This window comes from Giraffa tippelskirchi, chromosome 1 (genome assembly GCF_054371585.1).
Source record: "Giraffa tippelskirchi isolate mGirTip1 chromosome 1, T2T-mGirTip1v1.2.pri, whole genome shotgun sequence".
Taxonomy (NCBI): Eukaryota; Metazoa; Chordata; class Mammalia; order Artiodactyla; family Giraffidae; genus Giraffa; species Giraffa tippelskirchi.
In genome coordinates this window covers 45,598,112-45,619,057 of record NC_137275.1, presented here as the reverse complement: position 1 = coordinate 45,619,057, position 20,946 = coordinate 45,598,112, and the positions used below count along the sequence as shown (strand labels likewise).

The 20,946-nt window shown below is 34.8% G+C and overlaps 1 protein-coding gene across 12 annotated transcripts in view; it reads left to right on the top strand.

Annotated features, from left to right (window-relative positions):
* Positions 1–20,694, top strand: part of OCIAD1 (OCIA domain containing 1) — a 51,885-nt gene extending 31,191 nt beyond the window's left edge. For 5 of the 12 annotated variants that reach the window (XM_081590479.1, XM_081590481.1, XM_081590476.1 and 2 more), the window contains 6 exons: positions 4,828–4,881; positions 11,445–11,492; positions 12,303–12,438; positions 13,201–13,376; positions 17,396–17,548; positions 20,167–20,694. In XM_081590479.1, the coding sequence (XP_081446605.1) occupies positions 4,828–4,881; positions 11,445–11,492; positions 12,303–12,438; positions 13,201–13,376; positions 17,396–17,548; positions 20,167–20,204 (605 nt within the window). In that variant the 3' untranslated portion in view covers positions 20,205–20,694. Of the gene's footprint in view, positions 1–4,827; positions 4,882–11,444; positions 11,493–12,302; positions 12,439–13,200; positions 16,791–17,395; positions 17,549–20,166 lie in introns of those variants that run through there. The other 7 variants (XM_081590492.1, XM_081590484.1, XM_081590488.1 and 4 more) reach the window with 3 other exon arrangements.
* The last annotated feature ends 252 nt before the right edge of the window (positions 20,695–20,946 follow it).

The window sequence follows — 20,946 nt, the reverse complement described above, 5'->3', positions numbered from 1 at the left end:
TAAAAATAACACAATAAGGTTGATAACTATTACCCTCACTTTACGGATGAAGAAATTGAGGTTTAGAGATGTTAAAGATACTATCTGGTGTTCCGCAGCTGGTAAGCAGTGGTGTCTGGAGTTGAAGCCATGTCTCTCTGAAAGAGTTCATGATTCTACCCCTTAAACTTTTAACTGCTGTAGGATAAAAATTGGTTAGTTTCTGTTTTATTGATGTGAGGTGTTATTACACTACAGCTCTTGATTTCTGACTAGAGATCTTATACATAAAGATTTTATTTTTCAAGTACAGTGAATGGTGAAAACAACACAAAACATAATTTTCTTTTGAATAGAACCATGTTTCTTCAAGAAGTCACTGCAGTCCTTTCAGATAAGGTAATTCTAGCAAAAAAAAAAATAAGGTGGGATTTTAAAAAAGGAGGGGGTGACAAGTAATTTAAAAAGATGTACATTTTCATCAGTCAGCTTGGTATTTGTGCATATAGTGTGTAAGGTGCTATGCTTGGAATATGTTTTATGAGACAGTCTTTATCCTGAAGTAGTTTTATGATGTACTTGAGACAAAACTAACTCATGAGACACCTTGAGAAAGACTAAGTGCATAACAGCAATAGGATTAAAAAGATAAATTAGTTGGAATTGATTTAGCTATATAAAAGGCTTTATTAAACAAATGAAACTTAACCAGTAGAACTTCAGGTAAATGAAGTATGGTGGGGGAGCATTTAAATGAACAAAATAGTGTACAAAGGCAGACTCTCTAATAACTTGCTCTCTTCTGGAGCCTTGAGTCTGAAGGAATTGGAGCAGAGGTCTTTTGTTGGGGGTGGAAAATAAATATAATACCAAGGAGTTAAAGGTTTGATTTATTACCTATTAAGTGTTCTTGGGGGCTTTCCAGGAGGTGCTAGTGGTAAAGAACCTGCCTGCCAATGCAGGAGACATAAGAGCTTTTAAGTCACTTCAGTCGTGTCCAACTCTGTGCGACCCCACAGACGGCAGCCCACCAGGCACCCCGTCCCTGGGATTCTCCAGGCAAGAACACTGGAGTGGGTTGCCATTTCCTTCTCCAACGCATGAAAGGGAAAAGTGAAAGTGAAGTCGCTCAGTCGTGTCCGACCCTTAGCGAACCCGTGGACTGCAGCCTACCAGGCTCCTCTGTCCATAGGATTTTCCAGGCAAGAGTACTGGAGTGGGTTGCCATTTCCTTCTCCGGGAGACATAAGAGACGCAGGTTCAGTTTCCAGGTTGGCAAGATCCCTTGGAGGAGGACATGGTGACCCACTCCAGTATTCTTGCCTGGAGAATCCCATGGACAGAGGAGCCTGGCGGGCTACAGTCCATAGGATTGCAAAGAGTCAGACATGACTGAAGCAACTTAGTACATGCCTGTGAGTTCTTGGGCCAAGGGGATGATATGTTATTTTTTTAAAGGAACATTATTAGTTAGCAGTGTGCAGAATGGGTTAGAAGGATAAGAACGTGTACAACTAGTTACGTCTGCACAAACATACAGGTAATGTAACAAGCTACGTGCTAGGGTTAGTTTAATGTATATTATATGTTACAGCAGTTCTCAATCTCTGCAATTGCTGAGAAAGTGTATGAATTCATATTTGTTTCATGCATGTTTTCTAGGTTTTGTGAATGATGTTTCATACATCTGTATTGGTTTTCTAATAAAACAGTATATGATTTGTGTAAGAGAGAGCATAGACTCTGAGACCTGTCTGGATTCAAGTTACAGCTCCAACATATATTAGCTGTGAGATTTTGGAGAAGTTCCTGATCTCCGTATGCCTCAGTTTCCTTCTCTGTTAAGTGGGGATAATAATAACCTGTACATGGGATTGTTAAGGAGATTAATTCAGTTTAACTTATTATATGTTAAGCTGTTTTATGAATGGCTGTCAGTGCTGTTGTGATGAATGAAAAGTTTCAATTGAAAATGATTATGAGTTTAGAGAAGTATTTTGCTAGTGTAAGAAAAGAGTTAAAGGAATTTTAGGGGTTCTTGTGTTGAACATGATTGAGATCATGGTTGTAATACAAAATAGCATTTGGTCAGCAGTTTTACTGATTCGCCTGAAGCAACATTTAGTAGACTCGGGAGTGGAAGTCAAGGAGTGCGGTGGCAAAAGACCACTGACCTGGGAGTTAGAAGACTTGGGTTTTGATCCAAATTCCACAACAAACCATCTGGGTTGCTTTGAGCAAATGACTTGTTCTTTACTCTGACTAGAATGAAGACTAGATAATCTCTGAAGTCTCTTAAATTTTCCATTCTCTTTTTCTGTAACAATGCATGAGTTGCAAAGAGACCTTAGTTCTACTCGGTTACTCTCTATAGCACGAAAAGAAGTTAGAAGATTTATGGAAAGATACGGTGGTGAATGGCAGAACTAGTACTAGAATCTCATTAACCAGACTGTTGCTCTTTACATTATGCCATCTTGGCCTAAGAAGAAAGCAAAATGGGGAAATTGTCCTTTGTAGAGATGGCCAACTAACTCATTGCCTTTTATCCTTAATGATTCTTCAGTGCTTCAAGTTGCAATTCTTGAACCAAGCTGAAGGAGAAAAGTGATTGCAAATTGTACTGATGCTGTAATTTTAAAGGAGTATCCTTTGAAAAACCTTAAGTAATATATGAAGGCATTCTAACCAACCAACGTTAGATCATTTTTCCAGCAGAGGTAAAATCCATTAGTAAGTAATAGAGCAAGGATTTAAGCCTTAGAGTTTCTGCAGATTGTGTCTGATGGCAAAGCTAATGCCCTATTCCAGCATTATGGACTTTAATTACAAATATTTTAATAATTCAAATGCTTAATGACTTTGGTTCTTAAATTGCCCATATATAGTCTAGACCATAGTTGAGCAAGCTATAGCCTAAGGGCCAAATGTGTTTTTGTATGGCTGGGAGCTAAGGGTGACTTTCACATTTTTGAATAGTTGAAAAAAATCAAAAGAATTTTTCATTACACATGAAATTTAGCTGGAATTCCTATTTTTGCATCCATAAAGTTTTATTAGAACATAGGTGTGTTCATTTGTTTATATATTGTCTCAGTGCTTTTGCTTTAAAATTAGTTGGGGCAAAGACTGTGTGGCAGACAATACCTAAAGTATTTACCATGTTACTCTTTACAGACCATTACCCAACCCCTAGTCAGGAACTTCTGGAGAAGGCAATGGCACCCCACTCCAGTACTCTTGCTTGGAAAATCCCATGGACAGCAGAGCCTGGTGGGCTGCAGTCCATGGGGTCGCTGAGAGTCGGACATGACTGAGCGACTTCACTTTCATTTTTCACTTTCACGCATTGGTGAAGGAAATGGCAACCCACTCTAGTGTTCTTGCCTGGAGAATCCCAGGGACAACGGAGCCTGGTGGACTTCCATCTATAGGGTTGCACAGAGTCGGCCACGACTGAAGCGACTTAGCAGCAGCAGCAGCAGCAGTCAGGAACTCCAGTCTCCAGTGCAGCAGCCATGTGTAGCTATTTCAATGTAAAATAGTTTACAGCAGAAGGGATACAAAGGAAAATCAGCAAAGGTAAAGGAGTGGGTGAAATCCAGAGACAAAGCTTCTACGAGTCCTCTCCCAGTGGAGTCACACATGGAATGTACTAAATTTCTCCAGTTGCATGTTGTAGTAACACATTAGAGACTTAGCACCCACAGTTTTTGTTGGGATCTGGTCACATAGGCTCCCTCAGCCTAGCAGGTAATAAAATTCCAGACTCCCTGAAGGAAAGGAAGTGTTTGGTATGAACAGTATTTGTGCAAGTAGTTTGGGCATAGTGAGCCACTTATCATCCAGGTAAAGTTTTATATAAGTTTACCTGTCAACCTCCCAGATGTAAGGGAAGGACCAACCTTGAAAGCAGGCCTTTGTAAGGAAAGCAGTCTCAGGGCTGCCGTGTTAAATCTTTCCTGCACACTACCTAACTGGAAAAGAGATATAGACTTAACATCGAAATTTTTTTGGGCAGTTTGGGTATGGAAGACTGGTTACATAAATTATGAGCCCCTTTGAGATTATGAGAGTTTTGAATTTTTCACTCGGCATTAATATGCATATGTATGTCAGTCACATTTTCATTTAGTTTTACAGAATTCCCTGGTTTAAGAGAAAGCATTGGTGTTTAAAATACATGCTTTCTAATTGTACCAATTACCATATGATTTTGGGCAAGTAATGTATCTTGTGTATTGGTTCACTCTGTAATACAGAACTTAAAAACTTGATATCTGATATCAGAATTAATTGGAATCTGGAATCTGCCATTGTAGTGGCTGTATGATCTTGAACAATTTACTTAATGTCTCTAAGCTTCAGTTTCCTTATCTTTAAAAGGGTAATAGTAATATCTAGCTTATAAAGATGTGGTAAAATTAAATGAGATAATGTGCTGAAAGCACTTAGCATGGTACATGGAATTTTGCAGTTTGTAATATATGTCTTGCCTACCTCATCATTAATTTTTTTCCCCCTTCAACTTCAGAGGTAACTTTTGGTCACTATTACTTTGTTGTTTTAATTGATGATATTAGTGAATGGCTTTTTTAGAGCCTAAATCTGGGTGGTTCTGAAATTATGTTGTTTAATAATCTGTTGTGTTTTCTTAAATTTAAAATGCTTTTTATGTTTCCTGACTATATATAGCACAGCTTTTAAAAGTGGAGAAATCTCTTTTAAAGATCTTAATTGCAATGTACTTCTAGCTGGTTTTACTGATATACATCTATTTATCCTAATGAACTCAGACAAAATCTTTTCCTTTTATTGATGTTGACAAATTCTCTTTTCCCCCTATAGCTGTACCTTTGGCTGCAACAAGTATGTTGATTACTCAGGGATTGATTAGTAAAGGTAAATATTTTAAACTTTGAATTTGTTTAGTGCTTTGGATATTATGTTTTATGTTCTGTTTTTCTCATCTTTAGATAAGGGACATATGGTAACGTATCATATTAAAAATTATCATTAAAAAATTTCTACATCAGAAGAGTTATATCTCCATGAATCCGGATTCAAATATCAAATTTGTGAATTTGATGTCCTCCTGCACTGTAGTGTATTAACACTATAAGAACAAGAAAGTAATTAAAAGCCAGTGGTGGTTTACAGGAAGGTAGAGAAATAAACCTGGTTTAGGTAGACCATCCACATAACTCATCACCTAGGAGCTTGTTAGAAATGCATATTCACGGGCCCCATCCCAGGCCTACTGAATCAAGAGTCTGAGTTAAGTCTCCAGCTGAATCTTGTGTACTGCTTAAAAGACTGAATTCTCTACCTAGCTTCCTAAACCAGCTTTGTCTTATAATGGGGGAGTGGAGGTTCTTCCTTGTCCAAATTCTGTTGGTTTAAATAGTGAAGCTGGCAATCTCTCAGTGACCAGAGCAAAAACAAAATACATAGATATTCTGTTAGCTATTAGCAAAATAAATGAAAATTTTGAATTATAGTAAAATATGCTACTTGGAAAGAACAGTTGAGTTTAGGTTAGGTATTAAATGTATCAGTCTCTACATCTTTAAATTTATTTGTGTAAGCAGTAGAAATATTCATTACATTTATTTTGTGAACTGTCTTCTTGGAATTAGAAGGTGTTCCAGAAAAGGGTAGTCAACAAGCTCCTTCTAAAATGTTACTATGATAGGAACATACAGCCTTTTCATATTAGCAGTATGAAATACTTAGTAGTATTGACACAGCTAGTTGAGAAAAGTAGTTTTGGAGGGAAATGGGAGGAGTTTTTGAGGTAAAATTTTGCTTTTATTTCAAGAATTTCCAAAGAACCTCACTAGACAGGAACTTTTAAAAAGCAAATGAGTCAAGATACATATACTCTTACTTGCCTTTCAGAGTTGTTTTATAGACTAAGGTTGTTTCTATAACGTGAAACAGACATTTTAGTCTCATTAAGTTTAAGGAAAAACTGAGCAATAGAGAAATTATAGTGTCTATTATTATACTACCCATTTTATTTATCTGAGTTCTGTCAGTCATTTAACTAATGATTGGAGCTAGACGGGATGGGGTGAGTTATAGAAAAGAAGAATTAATAACTGCTGGTGGTTCATGTAAGGAAAACAGTGAATACAAAGTCGAAGCAAATAGAGAATATAATTAAATATTAAATAAGCTGTTAAGTTTTGTGGTAGAGACTCCAAGAGCTGTAGGTTTTTAAAGAAGAAAGATCTTTGTAGGGCTACTGTAATGAAGGTTTTGAAGATGGGTAGGATTTAAATTAAAGGAGATGTAAGAGTATCTCAGGAAGGAGGGACCTGGTTATCAGAATGATAACAATGACAGTTGAGGGGGACAGTCAGGAGACTGACATGGCTAGAGTGGCAAAATCATGCAGGGAAGAATGAAAATGTATAGCTAAAGTAGAACCAAGAGAAATAGTAATTTTGAAAAGATTACAAAGAAAGCAAAATTGTGGAACTTTTGGGCTTACTTAAAGTAGGAGACTGGACAGCTTGAAGGTAAGGCAGAAGTGGTAATGGTTGAGAGGATCAGATTGCACCTGCTCACTTAGACCTATGTCTTCAACAATAAAATGACACCATTGCTTGGTTTTTGCCTGTTTGGGAATGCCTTGTAGCTAATTATACATATAACCAAACCACAGACAGAAATTCCCTTTTTGTAGTTGAACACACATCTTCATAGGATGGTTCTTACATAGTTACAACTGAGAATCTTAGGACCTAGTGCTGAAATGACGGATTATTTTTGCAGCCAAAATCATCTTGGACTTCTGGTTACCATTTGGTGATTATTTGACTTGAAATTAATGGTGATTTATGCCTCTGGTTTTATTTGCAGAAGTCATACCATGAGCAACAACCATCTTCAACATCTTTCTCTGTAATTTTTCATAGTGACTGGGCTTGGAGCTTTTCAGTGAAATTTAGTAATCCATTTTTTAAAGAGGATGAATTGTTGAAAATGACTTAACCTAATTTGTAGAATAACATTTTCTATTGAGCACGTCACGTCACCTTTATACCTTTGTCAGAGTTTTGTTGTTGGGATTTTGATACTTTGAGTAAAAAATACAGAAAAGGATAGCGAGTGAAATGTCACCCATATACTTATCTCCCAGAATTCAGAACTTTTATTATTGTTGGAATTGTATTGGGGTCTTGTTTTTGGAGGATGAGGTATTCTAATGAAAAAGTTAATCTCAAAAGAAATATTGAGAGAGACTTTAGAAGAGGAATTCGAATCCAGCAAAACATTTTGCATTTAATCAAAATGCCTAACATTTTGTGTATGATTTTATCCATGTATAGGATTTTATCCACAGTGTGTCATACTCGATACAGTCTCAGCTGCTCCTGCTCTGTTCATTCTTTTAAATCAAAACATTTAAATACGCTCAGATCATTTCTAACTTCAGAACATAAAAAAGAAAAAATCTTCTTTTTTATCCTTTTACAGTTGCTCCTAGTTGTCTTAAATTTGAAGCCCGACTTCATGAATGAGCACTTCACTTTTTCTTTTGACCTACTGCAGTGTATGTCAGATATAATCTGACATGTACTAAAATGTACCGGTACAACCTTTTTGTTCCTTGAATTTGATAGACAGGTTTTCTTCATGACCATTATGCAAGTTTAACCAGTCCTTCTTAAAATATTCTCTTCTCTTGGCTTCAATTATAGCACATTCTTCTGTTTTTTTCTCCTATTGCAGGCAGCTTCTCCATTTTTTCATGTTTTTTGAATGTCTGATATGCACTATATATTGTTTTGGGTATGTAGCATTGAAGACAAAAACCCACAACCTCTTGGTGCTTACATTCTAGTGTGGGGTTTTTTCCGTCACTGTGTTCTTTAGAGTTTTACTTTGCCTTTGAAATTTTAGTCTATGTACTATCCGGCAATGATGGGAAGTTTAGTGACCATTTATTGCTCTAAATCCTCATAATTGTCTCGAGCCTAGGTAATCTGCTCCAGAACCATGTTCTGCATATCTCCACATGAATGGTCCTTCTACAGGCTCCTCAAATTGAACTCAAATTCAGTCCCAAACTGAATTCACTTTTCCATAAATTAATTCCTCCATTCCCCCCGAGTCTGAATGGCATCACCCTCTAGCCAGGATACAGACATTTTTCATTTCTATTCCTTACCTGCTTTGTCCAACAAATGTCCATTCTGTAGTCCAGCTCTTAAGTATTTCTGTAAGCTGTCTACTTTCATCTGCACTCCCATTGTAATTCATGTACCATTTGTTGGTAAGAATTTTACATTAGTCTCAGTAATTGTATTTGTCTCCATTCTTGCTACTTCCCTTTAGAATATGGACTTTTTTTTTGGCAACTGACAGGGGGCATAGTGCATGCAGTAGACACTAAAATACAAGAATAATTCGTTTTATTGTGCCTCACAGATATTTTTGTTTTTTTTACAAATTGAAATTTTGTGACAAGCTGCATAGAACAAGTCTTATCAATATATCATTTTTCTGAAAGTGTCTGTTCACTTCTGTGTCTCTGTGTCATATTTTGGTAATTCTTGCAATAATTCAAACTTTTTCATTTTATTTGGCATAGTGATCTGTAATTAATGCTCTTTGGTATTGCTGTTACAAAGATTACAGCTTGCTGAAGGCTATATGCCTTCAGCATACAGATGATGGTTAGCATTTTTAAGCGCAGAGTATTTTTTTAAATTAAGATATGTACATTGTTTTTTAGATATAATACTATTGCACATTCAATAGACTACAACATAGTGTAAACATGAATTTTAATATGCAGTGAGAAACCAGTAAATTTATGTGATTTGCTTTATTACAGTGGTCTGGAACTGAACCTGCAGTTATCTCCAATCTGTGTCCATATTTGAGTGGATGAATAGCAACCATTGCACTATATTCTGTTTGTTTTCATTTGCTCTGTAGACTAAAGCTCTGTGAGGTTAAAGAGAGTGTCTCTTTACTGTTATATTCCTACTTCCTAGAATGTAGTGCCTGTGTGTTATAAGTGGTCTATAGCTATTTGGTGACAGAATAAAGAAACAATGTTTTTGTGTAAATGTAGATACTGTTAGCTGCTGCTGCTAAGTCACTTCAGTCGTGTCTGACTCTGTGCAACCCCATAGATGGCAGCCCACCAGGCTCTGCCATCCCTGGGATTCTCCAGGCAAGAACACTGGAGTGGGTTGCCATTTTCTTCTCCAATGCATGAAAGTGAAAAGTGAAAGGGAAGTCGCTCAGTCATGTCTGACTCTTCGCGACCCAATGGACTGCAGCCTACCAGGCTCCTCCATCCATGGGATTTTCCAGGCAAGAGTACTGGAGTGGGTTGCCATTGCCTTCTCTGAGATATTGTTCGAGTCCTCCCTTTTCTCATCATCTCAGTTCATTTTATATAAAATTAAATGGCAAAATTACATACACATGATACAATCTTTTGTGTACCTTCTTTCAACATTGTGATTCATCCAATATAATGCCAAAACTGGCTTGTATGAGCTCCAGAGGGCTAATTGTTAAAAATTTTAGGAACTTGGCAAACCAGTTTTTAAAGCATTGGTAGCTTGAAATTGGTCATAGGGCAAGTATTTACACCACAGAAATCAACTAACATTACAAATCAGAGCCTTTTATTTGGAGAGCTTGTTTACCAGCATGTCATTGGATTCATTCACGTTGTTGCACGTAGTTGTAAGTTATATATTCTCATTGCATGTAGTTTTTTGCTGTGTGAATATATCAGCAGTCTGTCCATCCTTTTGTACATTGATGATTGTGTAGTTTCCAGTTTTGACATTACAAATGGTTCTGCCATGAACTCCACGTCTCTTGGTAGACGTTTTGCTTGGTCATAGATTATGTCCAGGTACAGTTTTAGTAGATACTTTCTAAACTTTCCAAGCTGTTTAGACCAATTTACACGCCTACTACCAGTTTGTTAATTTGTTTGTGTCATTATCACCAACACATGCTACTTTTGTATCTTTTGAATTTTAGCCGTTGTCAGTGAACATGATAGTGATTGCGTTGTAGTTTTAATTTGCATGTTCCTCATGATTAATGAAGTTGATCTCGTGTGTGTTTATCAGATCTCTTCTTATAAGAACGGCTTTCTGTGGTCTCTTCAGGATATTTATCTGTTATAAGGACATGAATAATCTCTTGTGCTTATTCTGTAAGCTTTGTTGTATTTATTTATCTTGCCACACTTCTTAGTTCACTGACCAGGGATTGAACTCAGGCCCTTGGCAGTGAAAGCCCAGAGTCTTAACCACTGGGATGCTAGGGAATTCCCTGTTTTGTCTTTCATACTTTTATTTTCAAGTCATCTCAAATTACTTTTGAACATTATATGCAGTAGGATCAAGGTACCTGTTTCCCCTGTACGGATTCGTGGTTGGCCCAGCACTATATTTTGGAGACTAGTCTTTGTTCACTACAATGCAGTGTTGTTGCCTCTGTTATAAATCAAGTGACTATATGTGTGGGTCTGTTTCTGGATTTTTCTGTATTTGATCAGTTTATGTGTTCTTGTACTTGTAAAACATTATCTTAATTAGTATGGCTTCATCATAGATCTTGATATCTGGTGATAGCTAGTTCTCCATGGTGGTGTTCTTCAATATTGCCTTGGTTTTTCTTGACCCTTTGTGTTCCCACATGAATATTAGAATAAGCTTTTCAGTTTGGGGAAAAAACTTTCTTTGCTTTTAATTGGGATTGCATTGAATTTATAGATGTTTATGAGGAATTACCATCTTCGCAATATTTAATCTTTGAATTCATGAACATGGTGTGTTTCTCCATTTACTTAGCTTTCATTTCCCTCAGTAAATTTTGTAGTTTTCAGAATCTTTCTTGTTTTTTATTAGATTTGTTTTTGGGTCTTTGATGGTTTTTGGTGCTGTAGTAGTATTCTTTTTAAATTATTGGGTTTTTTTGTTTGTTTGTTCCTGATACATAGAGATATGTATTTTTTGTGTATTTTTGTATATTGACCTTGTATCAAGTGATCTTGCTGAATTCATCCATTCTAATAGATTAGAATCTTTTGATTTCTTCATATTTCTCTTAATGTTGAATTCTCTTTTGAATAGCTTCAGGCTACTTTGGTATTCTGGAAAGAACTAATGCTGTCAGGTAGTATATAAAGGTAGTCTGTACTAATTTTTCCTTATGTTGCTCAGAGCCACTAAGAAATAGATGTATCTTGCTTTATACTGCACTGCTAAACTTACAACTACTTTTATCTCACATTATAAAAGACCAGCAGAAGTATATGACTCGCAGAATTTTCTTTGTATTTTTGACCATAATTTCTGTACCATTCTTATACTCTTAGCATAAACTTCTTTCCTCTCAATAAAAAATAAAAAACATCTTAATTATGTAAATGTAACAGTGTTGCTCAGAAATATTTACTGTTTTATCTTTAGGAATCCTTTCAAGTCATCCCAAATATGGTTCCATTCCTAAACTTATATGTAAGTATGAACAATACTAATTCTCGCAGCTTTTTTGCCTAAGTAAAATAAATAGCTTTTACAAATGTTTTATCTTACTAATAACAGTTATTTGGTTATTTGTTTTGATAAATCATTGTGTTTAAGTTTTAAATGAACTGCTTGGGCATTTTATTGTTAGCATTAAAAACCACCATGAGTTAGTTGAAAGAGGTATTTTTTGCTGTTTTTATAATGTCTAAAACCATTAGTTTTAAATTATTTTGTAAAGATATAATATTTGAAAATAAGTTATCTTGGTCTATGAGGAAAGAAAGTTCAGCTATTCTGATTAATCAAAGAGTATTTGAAAATTAAGTGTAATTTTTTTAAAAACCCTAATTTACAATTGGTAAATAAACATAACAGCATTTATAAGTATAGCTTCTTTACATTTTATGATATGGTTAATAAAAAAAATAGTAAATTGCCCTGAAAGAGAGTGTCTGAAGCTTTTTTATGAATCTTTCCAGGGTATTCTGTCTTCTGTATTGGAAAGACACAACAGTAGCCATGCTTAGGTAGTACTTCATAATTTATTATTTTAAGGGATTTGTTTCACATAATTTTTAACTTACTTGAGTTTGTGAAATTGAATTATATCCACCGAATCTTTCTGTGAACTCTGAATGCAACTCAGTGTCGTACTTTTACCAGTATTTCAGGAAATCTCAGTTTTTCCACACCAGAGACATATGTAGAACTACATTTTTTTGAAGTGTTCTTTTAGAAAAGATTTTTGTCTATAAAGAGGCACATTGAGTTACACTTCTTGTTTATTTTTACAAATAGTTGCTTGCATTATGGGATACTTTGCTGGAAAGCTTTCTTATGTGAAAACTTGCCAGGAGAAGTTCAAGAATCTTGAGAATTCCCCTCTTGGAGAAGCTTTACGATCAGGACAGGCACGACGATCTTCACCAACTGGGTAGGCCATTCAGATCTTTATAAAGACTTTCATTTAGCTAAAAAAAAAAACCTATAACTAGATACTGATGTAGTTGAGTGCATGAAACATTGCCTCACTGAAGGACCACTGGAAACTTTTGGCAAACTCGTTTGGTTACTATACTCTTATTTTTTTAATTGCCAAATATTATCAGTCTCATCTCTTGACAGATTTCAACTTTTTCATCTTTCTGTTGTTTAAAATTGTAGGAAAATTGTGTAAGTATAGATAAGTGAATCTGTCTGTCTTGAGAGGTAGATAAATAATAAGGTAATTAAGTAGATTCAGTAGATAAATTGTCCTGTCACAAATGGCAAGCAACAGAAACCCCATGAGAACTACTGTTATTTATATTTGCTTCAGCAAAATGGTGTTTATATGGTCTACTCCCTGTGAAAGTAACTTCCCAGTTAATGTGAGAAATGGACGTATTTTCTGATCTGAGGTACTTTTTCTTTAAGAACTTTAAACACATTAAAAGGATCTCTGAAGCAACAATAGAAAATTGGATATGTATTTTCTCTTCTCTGTATTAAGATTGACAATTTTTTAGTTGTATAAGTGGATCAGAACATGTTTTTGTGGCAGAAACAGACTTTATTTTACTGTTTTAAATAACTATACTAAAATTATATGATTCCTTTAGAAAATGACTTAAGTTTTTGTGTCTTAACACACTTCTTTAAATAAGGCATAGACAGTAACCTGTGTTTCTTTATACAATATGATTTTATTTTATAGGCACTATTCTCAGAGGTCAAAATATGACTCAAATGTGAGTGGTCATTCATCTTTTGCAACATCCCCAGCAGCAGACAACTTAGAAAAAGAGATGCTTCCTCATTATGAGCCAATTCCATTCAGTGCTTCTTTGAATGAATCTGCTCCAACTGGTATTTCTGATCATATTGCCCAAGGTAGAAACTTCTCTTGAAATGAATTTCAGCTTTCATGGTCCAACGTATGTATAAACTTTATTTGATGACCTTTTCTGCTGGATATCACCTCTGTGTTCTACCATAAGCCTAAACTCAGCACATTTGTTTGCTCATCTGTTCATTTGAATTCATTCTTCATTCATTCAACATTTTTTAAGGTCCAGTAGGTATCAGGTACTCTGCTAGGTATGGAAGTAAAGATGAATAAGAGCTGGCTGTTTGCCCTGAGAAATTCTCTCAGTCTGCTGGAAGATATAGAAAAATAAGAATAAATTATTAATATGCTCCATTAATTGAAAATACTAACAATGTTTAATGAAATAGCAAAGACGAAATGATAAATTGTGCTTGAAAGAGTCTTTAAAAGGTTTCATTTATTACTGTGGTCTTAAAGGCTCTCTTAGCTTCTTTGTAATGTGAGAAAAATTACCTGCTTTACAAAACTGTTGTCAAGTGAGAAAATCCTTGTGAAAGTGCTTTGTGAAGTTTGTGTGAATATTAGCTTTGAAGATGACGTGATGTGAGCGAAACAACATCAGCTTTGGATTAAGGCCTGCATATGAGTCGTGATTGACATTTGCTAGCTATGTGTCTTTAGATAAGTAATTTGTGGTGCATTCAGTTTCTTGATCTCTTGAATTGAGATGATAATACCTCTCTTAAAGAACTTTGGGAATGAAATGAACTAATGAGAGGTAATGATTGAAAAGTATTAATAATAGACTGTCAACAAATGTTAGCTAGCTTGCTTCCTTCCTTGCTTTCTTCAGTCTAATTTGCCATGAAAAATGAATTGGAAACAAAGTGTAAATTTATAATTCCTTACCTAAAATCCAAAACTTTTTAAACAGATTTTTAAATAATTAGTGATAAAAATGTGACCTGAACTCAAACTGATTTCAGCTGGATAGAACTATATTAATAATCTTTATTTATCTTAATATTTTTTCTAGATTTTGTTTTAGGAATGTTGTGTTTGCTTATTCATCACTACTTCAATGGACATTAAGTAATAAGGGATATATACGGTAATGTTTTTTCTAAAATCTAAAACTCTGAATTTTGAAGCATTTCTGACTCCCAAGGGTTTGGAGAAGGGATTGTGGACCTCATAGAGTACTTGAAAACACGTGCTTTGAAATAAATATAATAAGCCAGTACCTATGGGGAGCAAACAAAGTTAAAGGGACATTCAGGCCTTCGTTTCTTTTCAGACAGAAGAGATTTTATTCTCTATGTATGAATAGGTTAAAAGGAGGGAAGGTATAGAATGGAAAGAGAGGTGTTTAATTATAGATCAAGTAAGATTCCAGATGGTGCAGAAAGGGTTCTAGGTTGGTCAGGATATAAAATAGCCATTTGCTATATGTGGCTGTTAAATTCATTAAAATTAAGGCAGATTGAAAATTCAGTCCTCAGTTGCTTTGGTAGCATTTCAGTTGCTCAGTAGCCACATGTGCTACTGGCTACTGTGTTGGACTGTGTAGAGAACATTCTCAGCATTATAGAAAATTGTATTGGACAGTGCTGTCTTAGAGCAAGAGCCAGTGGCAGAGGGGTGGGGGTGAGTATTAACTTTGCAAAAGAGACAGGAGAAAGGGAAGTTAAAGAGTTAAGATAACTGAAGAGATTCTTAAGTCTTATTTTTTTACTGCAGTGTACAACATGTGGAATTTTAGTTCCCTGACCAGGGATCAAACCCATGTGCTGTACTGGACCATCAGGAAAGTTTTAAAGTCTTGTAATTCTCACCCCCTCCCCCTTAGTGGTTGGACATGGGACACCTGATTAGTGAGAAAGGAAAAGAGGTCAACAGCATAGGAGAGAATGGTTAAAGTCATTATTTTACCTCCAAAGTCAGCTGTCTCACAGTATCTCCCATTTCTGCAGTCTCCCAAATTCAAATCTATTCTACTTCTGTTCTAGCCATGCACCAAGTCTTCCCTTGCTATGTCTTGCATCCTTCCTTGCATTTGCATTAGAAAATTTCATTCCATGTTACATAATTTCTTTGCCAGTAAAAACAGACAAAACGCCCTTTGGTATCTGCCTACAGACTACAGCAAGGACCAAACTTTCATGTATTTTAAGTCCTCCACTGTAGCCATCCATCCATCCATGCTCTGCTGTCTTACCCTCTGCCCCTAAGTCAAGATTGCCACTTTAGTTCCCCACGTGAGCCCACAGTGGCCTCCTTTGCTTTCCTGCAGTCTTCCCTTACCAGGGCATCCTCCCCTTTTGTTTAAGTCCTATTTGTCCTCTGCTTTCTCTTACCAGAAATTGAAAGTTATTAATCTCTCAGAGTAGAAAGCATTCTTTGATAGCTGTTATGAGACTTATTGTAGTTTATTACAGTTGGATTTAAATCAGTGCTTTTTTACATTTTCCTGTTCCTTCCAGCTCTTCACTGTAAGTCTTGCTCCCTACACAATACAAGATATTTTCATTTGGCTTTTACAAGTGAAAAAAAGTATCCTTAATTTTATGTCTGATTCATGTTTTCATTATTCATCACAGAATTTCAGAACAATTGAAATGTTTTTCTTTTTGATAAGAAAATGTATTAGACCTGGAAGGAACTTTAGTGAACATCATTTAGTTCAAACTTCCATATTTCACAGTTGAGAAAACCAAGACTCAAAGAAGCTTAGTAATTTGCCCAAGGACATTAATTAAATGTTGTCAGAGTGGGAATGAGAACCTAAGGTTCCTAACTACTCATCTAGTATAAGCTGTCTCCTTCAGAATTTAAAAAATATCATTTATGGTGAAAGGAAATGAATTCAATAACTTACTACAAATGAAATGCAAGGTGCTTTTAAATGTACTATGGTTTTAATATTTTTCTTTAAGCAAGAAAAATTTGGTTTTTATCCATGGTGTATAATATTAGAACTAATTAGAAATTTAAATCCTCTGCTTTGTATCAGTGCAAGTATACTTTATGGTAAAAGATTGTAGTTGAATATATTCAATGAATAGTTATGTTGCTTTGAAAAATGTGAGTATTCGCTGGGGCCTTACTATTGACTTTCAAAATAGTACCATTTATAAAAACTTTTAAAACAATTATTTTAATTCATATGGTTATAGTATTAAAATGATACACCTAATTTCTATGTCTCATTAAAAACCTCTGAAAAATATTATTTTGCGAGTGGTTTGTTAGACTTTATAAGTTAAATAGTTCACTGAATGTTGTGTTAGCATTAATTTTTTAAAAATGTTATCTGGCTTTGCTTTCTGACTATATATTTTATAAACTATATTGAATATTTAGTCCTGTCACCTAACCATTTCCTTATTTTTATATCAGTATTTGACTCTTTGATAAAATGTTCTCATACTTTGACTTTCTTTGGGAGAGAGAGAGAATAAATGCTGGTTCCCCAGGTAAAAGTTAATACTTTTTTCTGCCTCAGTATTGCATCCATTAGACCTGAATCAAAATGATGCTTCCTGTGGTTAAAGACTATGTTTTATACCTTTCAGTAGCTATTTTCAAGTATTATTGAAATACAAGAAAAGATAAATTTTTTTTTAATTGCTGGAGTTGTTTGTATATATATAGACTCTGGATACAGTAACATTTAACTATGGAAATATTTACTAAATCTACACCATGTCTAGTTTTGTTCAATTGTCGCTAGTAGAATATATTTCTCTTTAATTATATAAACTGTATGAATAACCTCCCAGTTTAGAGCAACACTAGCATTTTAATGAGTGAATTGTGCTGATATATATCATATTCTTCTGGCCATGGGTAGTTCAAAAAAATGTATTTTTAACTTTAGAAATAAAAGCTTGAAAGTGTAAGAGGAAGTAAATTTTGGTTTTATAATTACCTTGGGGAAAATATAGAACCTTTGGAATGATGGTAATAATTTGATCCTTCACTTTAATTTTTTTGTAGGTAAGGAACATTTGTAAACTTTAGTTGCTTTGGATTTATTCAAATCCTTTTATCACCATTTATTAACTGTTTGTTGTTTTAGGACCTGATCCCAACATTGAAGAAAGTCCTAAAAGAAAAAATATTACATATGAGGAATTAAGGAATAAGAACAGAGAGTCATATGAAGTTACTTTAACACATAAGACTGACCCCTCAGTCAGGCCTATGCAGGAAAGAATGCCAAAAAAAGAAGGTATGATAGTCTAGTCTGAATCACTTTACTCTTTAGGATTGGAAACTGCAGCACTAGTTTAATTAAACTAACGTGTGATTTAATGCCTCAAGCAATTAACCAAAATAACATTTTTTTAAGATGGTAACTACTTAATAGTTATCAGTTCTTCCTTTTTTAAAGTGTTCCAAAAGCCATTTTGTGTTAGAAAATAATGGAGTCCAAATAGTATAACTTAAAACAGTAAGACTAAATTTTTAATGTAGAAATTATACAAACATTTGATTGTTTTCCCTTATGAGAAGCCACCTTGGGAATTGATACCATTTTTTTAAATGATGTATCTATTGCATAAAACCAGATTAGATTGATAATGCCACTTTTGGCAGAATCACAGAATCCTGATTGAGTAATAAAATGATGGTCTTGTATGTCTATGAAATTGAAAGTTACATGCTTACGAGCTAGCTTTTAGGGCATTTCCAAATAGGGAGTTTGGCTTATAACAGTACTTTGTGCGTAGTTGCTCAGTTGTGTCCGACTCTTTGTGACTCCATGTACTGTAGCTCACCAGGCTCCCAGGACGAATACTGGAGTGGGTTGCCATTTCCTCCTCCAGTGGATCTTCCTGACCCAGGGACTGAACCCATATCTCTTACATTAGCAGGTGAATTCTTTACCACTGAGCTGCCAGGGAAGCGCCTTAACGGTACTTCACTCTATAATTAATTATTACATACAGATTTTTAAAATCATGATTTAAGCCTTTTTGGAGCAGCTGCACATAACCCGGAGTAAATTTTCTGACACCAGAGATTTGTCAGTAACAAGAGGACATTTTGAATAGGGCTTTGTAGCTGTTTCAGTATAAAATTTTGCAATATCTTTCTTGAGAAATATTAGAGGATGTTTCGTGTTTCAAGGTTTTCTATGTACTACTTTAAAAATTGAAGGAACAAAAAGATCCTTTGTACCTTCTTGAGAGTATGCCACAGAGATGCAAAAATACATAAAATAATCCTTCGTATTTTTTATTATGATCATTTCTTTAGAGCTAGTTTTATTTCTAATTGGTAGTAATTGTTTCATTTAGAATTCTATTTTATAACAGTGATCCACCTCTGTCATATTATTGATATTCTTTACAGCTTTAAAATAGATTTGTAATCAGCAATACTTGTTAATGTTTGTCATAAAAAATTTTAACATAAGCCTTATATATTTAGTAGTTATTACTCTGTAATATGTGAAGATTCACTGGTACTCTGATCTGCTAATTAATTTGAGAATTTAGACTGTAAGCTCCATGAGGGCAGGCGGTAGTATTCTTCTCATTTTTGTAATCTGCTCTACTGTATGTCTGCATAGCATAGTGCCATCATCTGATATGTCAGAAATGTGTTTTGGTTGGGCCTTCTAGTACTAAAAACTAAGAAAAGATAACATGGTAGATGAGTGATATTTGCTGGATTTGGACATTTGTGCTTTTGGCTGTGAACAGTTTTGAAGTTCTGTTTTGTGATACGGTGATGTGAACTGTTTTTCTTTGTAAAAAGAAAGCTTTTTTTTTTTCTGCGCTTTATATAATTTAAAGAAAAAAGTTATGAAACAGTTTGTGATTTCTATTCTAGAACCTAGACAGAATTTTAACAGTACAATGTAGATTCACTAGGTCAGGAAGTGTCATTTAAAAATTCTCAGCTTTTGTTTATGTAGATTATATTCATTATTACTTTAGTTAGAAATTATGGCAGAAATTTTAAACATCTAAGCATATTTTCAGTTAGCTATCAGCAGTGATGTCCCCACACATCATGTAGCTCCGTGAAAACTGCCTTCTAACATAAGGGAAGAAGAGCAAGGGGAAAAGCAAAATAGCGTGTTAGTATAATAATGAAATAATTTTGACTTTAAAGACTTGACTGAAAAAGTCTTGGGGAAAGGGAATCCCCTTATACTTTAATAACTGCTTCTTTACATTGTTATGAATACTTAGGTCTTCTGAAGAGTTATAATTCACAGATGATGGCTGTATAGAAGAGAGGCTAAAAAGTAAGAGTAGAGAAGATAGAAGAACATGTTTCAAAATATAATTTCACATAAAATGCAAAAATACTGGAAAGCATTTCCTCCTTGTACTAGTATTAATCTCCTGAGAGAGATTAATCAAATCTGAGGTTTCTGTGAAAAACAGCATTCAAATATTCGTTATTGTTTTATTTTTCATTTACTGGTAAATATTGTACATCCTGTAATGTATACCATGCTTAGTTTAGATGGTAAAGTTGTAAAGGTACCCAGCTTTGGACCTAAATAGACCTGTGTTCATGTTTCAGTTCTGCCTATTTTATTAGGCTTGTACCTTGGGCAAGTTACTAATCTGTTTTCCTTAGAATGGGGATTATATCTACTTTATCAGGTTGTTTTAGAGATCAAATACTTATGTAAAGGTCTTGATACCATATTTATGTCCAATTTCCAGTTCACAAAAGTCTAGCCAGCCCCTTTTTATAATTTGACTCTCATGTGCATTTATTTAAATGAGAAACATAATTTAAGTCATACTAATAGCAAACATAAAATGGTGCCTTTCACTTATTACTATTTGGAATCATCAATTATTTGTGCTTTTTTCCTAGTCAAAGTAAACAAATATGGAGATACTTGGGATGAGTGAAAAATTGCATCATTGGACCTACTGAAGGAGTTTCAGTATCCAGCTTCATCTAGGTGGTCATGAACATCTGCATGCTTTGAGCTCAGCAGCAGTCTTCATAAACACATTTAAAACTAGAACCTGGGTTTTTGTGGTTTGGCTTATTAAGATGATGTTTTAAAAACTCAGACTTTAATATTAATATTGTGTGAACGTAGTCATTTGGGGAACTCTGAATGATGGTATTATACCATGATTATACATAGTTTGTGAAATTGTTTTATGTTACAGGGCAAGGATACCCTGTTACAAAACTTTCAAGAGAATGTAATGCTTTACAATCACTGCATCTGGAAATAAGTGATACCTGCATGTTGAATTGGGGGGGGCGGGGGGAGCAAGCATATTTTTAAGTGTTAAAACTTTACATCAAAATTATTAAAACTCCTTTCTCCAGTGTTTGCTGTATTCTCTTAGTGTTTATGGTAAATAAAATATAAAGGAACATGTATCTTTGATTTTATGGTCTTATTGTTTCTAGTCTGCATGTGTGCTAAATTGCTTCAATCGTGTCCGACTCTGCAATCCTACAGACTGTAGCCTGCCAGGCTCCTCTGTCCATGGGATTCTCCAGGCAAGAGTACTGGAGTCGATTGCCCTCTTCTTAAGTACAGTCATAAGTAAGAGTTTTGTAGGGATAGGAAATAAAGTCATCTATATGAATATTTAATTATGATACAAAAAATGTGACTCAAAGCAACAT